The following is a 2768-nucleotide window of genomic DNA, read 5'->3' as shown; positions in this document are numbered from 1 at the left end:
TTTCATTATTGTCAAGTTGTCCCAAGCTTATTACCAAACATGATGAAATTTGTAATGAATTTTGCGGTAAAAAATAACGAAAAATTCTCTCCGTGTACAGCTTGCTTTAGAGTTTAGACAAATTTGCTTTAAGAAATATGCCCCACCATCTACATATATTTCTGAAAAAAAAAAAATTTGATTCGCGAAAGGCAGTACTTAGATGCACCCTCTATCTTCTGTCGCTTTCTTCGGGACAAGCGCGAGAAAAAAGCGCGAGGAACAGAGGAACGTGCGAGTTAACGCATACGCGCGCAAATTCACAGGCGTGCGCGCAGTACAAGAGAGACGCAATATATATAAAATATATACTTAATCTGTATTCGAGGCATGAGCGCCTCACCGCCCAGCCGACTACCTCTAGCCGGCGGAATACAAAATTCCCGTATTCAGATGCCCCGCGACAGAAATTGACTTTATTGAGGTTTATTGATCCGCAATATTGTGTTCCGCCGCGCGCGGAGCGCCCGCGGGTGCTGGTTCTTCGCCCGCGATCGTACGTGCACCAGGTTCGCACCCCCGCGTATGCACGCATACACCCTACATTCCGCACATGTGTACATACATAGGGCACTTTCCCCGCTCGCCGTAGTGTCTGTGTTCCCGGAGGTGCAGGGATTCGAATTTACGGAATATGGATACTTTTACTCCTCAGTCAATGTCGAATACAGAGTGACTACCGATATTAGTCAATATTTGCTCTGAAAGCATGGATACTTTGAAGCATTAAAAAAGAAGTGTTCACGAGAATAAATTATTATTAAGACGCGAACATATTGTTTTCTTATATGTATAAATATTATTACGTATAATGCAACGACTTGCGTTTTAAATATATATATATATACTCTCTAAATCTGAATGAGAGGATAATCACTGATATCAGTGCCAAGTATGCCACTGGTAATCAGTGAATTAAATGTGAAATCCCTAACCTAGCCAATCTTTATTATGTGATCTAACTAACCCTGTTTTAGCGCTTAAATTCAATGAATATGGTATTGGAAAATTGAAATAACCGTGCAAATATATCAGTATTTTAGTTGTATAATGCTCAAACGTTCTTCCTTTTTTAGTTGAACTGCACTGATTATCAGTGCCAAGTATGCCACTGGGTAATTAGTGACTATTCACTGATTCAGATTTAGAGAGTATAATATCGCGAGATATATAAAAATACTTTATATAGTACTTCTGTATATATTCTCACTGCTTCATTAATATTACTCGGATATAAATGCGCGCGTCTATATGTACAAATGGAAAAAGCTCGGCCCTAGAGAATCTAAACCAGAAACACGTTTGCTTTTCTCGCAATTCACAACTCGATCTCGCGAGCGCAACTACGAATCATGTATTTACAATTAGAACAAATGTCTTCATGCCGGCTCGAATACACCCGGATAAGGAAACGAGAGAATCTTGATAGTATATCGATCGAGACGAAGCCGATTTACCTTCTTCGAGTAGATGAGATATACATATATTTATGTGTACATATACTTATATACGCGTCACGATGTTGTTGCTTCAGTATGTGTTTAGAACGAGAGTACGTTGATAATGTACCGAACATTTTTTCACATGATAACGCTAGCGATTCAAGAACTGGTCAAACAGCAAATGCGTAAGGTCCGATCAAGTTTTCATAGAAATTATAAAATGATGTATCACATTTACTCATCTTTAAAAATAAAATTTATCTAGTGTCATTAAATGCGTTTTCTTTTTCATCAAAAATTCTCTAGTATTCATTAAATATAACTCTGATATATAAATGCACAGATCCGTTGGTTCTTTGAAAAATATTGATAAAAAACTACATTTCTTTCCTAAGTGCACGCATTGAAAATGACAAAATACACATCTACAAATGAAGACATCGTAATACGACGCAACGTCAATCTTGAGCGCACTCCCAAGCAAATTACTTACGTAATCTGCATCAATTATTAAGCGGTATGACATAAGTCATAACGCAATCTCAATCAATATTATTTTTTCCGATCGCGTTGCAATCATTCGCAAATTCGTTATGATATTTTTCCTTTCACTCCTGAACGATGCACTGATTAGCGGAGAACGAGATAATTTTAATTAAACTCTTCGTCACAGCAGGTTGTTTGCCATTCGTTGGGATTAATTAGGTCACCCGGTATATATCGCCGAGTTCGAACAAAGAAGACGATCGAGCACGGAACTTGGTCGATTTCGAGAAGCCACGGTGGGGGTGAACAGGTTTTAGTTCTCACAAAAGAGAACTCACACCGAAAAGCCGCCATCTATGCCCGTAATATCGCGATGGTCAAACGTAAATGCGCTGGCATAACGACGCGTAGTTATAAGTTATAAGCCGCGCCGAATTACCGCATCCGAGATAGGCATCGCAAATCGCGTCGCAATCTTCCACGTAGCCATTGTCGCTCCTTTTTGTTTTCTGCCTCTTTTTTTTATGACCTCTGCACTCCTGATTATCGCAGGCAATTTCGACGACGATAATTTTAATGTCGATTTAATATCACTGATGGAATTATGTAAACGCAGCAGTACTTTCACCGGCTCAATGAGACTAAATTTTCACCCAAAGCGAATTTCACTTGACATTATGAATGCCGGATTACCGGTGCGGCGACAAACGAACACAATGTCGAGTAAATTGCGAGTGGCAAGCGCGAATATTCTCGCCGGACTGCTTCCAGATACGTGACTTCAAAGTGCGTCATAAATTT

The 2768-nt window shown here is 39.4% G+C and overlaps 1 protein-coding gene across 1 annotated transcript in view; it reads right to left on the bottom strand.

Annotated features, from left to right (window-relative positions):
• The window catches only part of LOC108761082 (Lysyl oxidase-like 2), a 16363-nt gene extending 14042 nt beyond the window's left edge, over nucleotides 1-2321 (bottom strand). The window contains exon 1 of the mRNA XM_018507416.1: nucleotides 2306-2321. Within this exon, the coding sequence (XP_018362918.1) occupies nucleotides 2306-2321 (16 nt within the window). The remainder of the gene's footprint in view (nucleotides 1-2305) is intronic.
• Between the last annotated feature and the right edge of the window lie 447 nt (nucleotides 2322-2768).

The sequence above is a fragment of the Trachymyrmex cornetzi genome, unplaced genomic scaffold (genome assembly GCF_001594075.2).
Source record: "Trachymyrmex cornetzi isolate Tcor2-1 unplaced genomic scaffold, Tcor1.1 scaffold24, whole genome shotgun sequence".
Taxonomy (NCBI): domain Eukaryota; kingdom Metazoa; phylum Arthropoda; class Insecta; order Hymenoptera; family Formicidae; genus Trachymyrmex; species Trachymyrmex cornetzi.
Note: the sequence above shows the minus strand (reverse complement) of the source record. Positions and strands in the feature narration are given on the sequence as shown.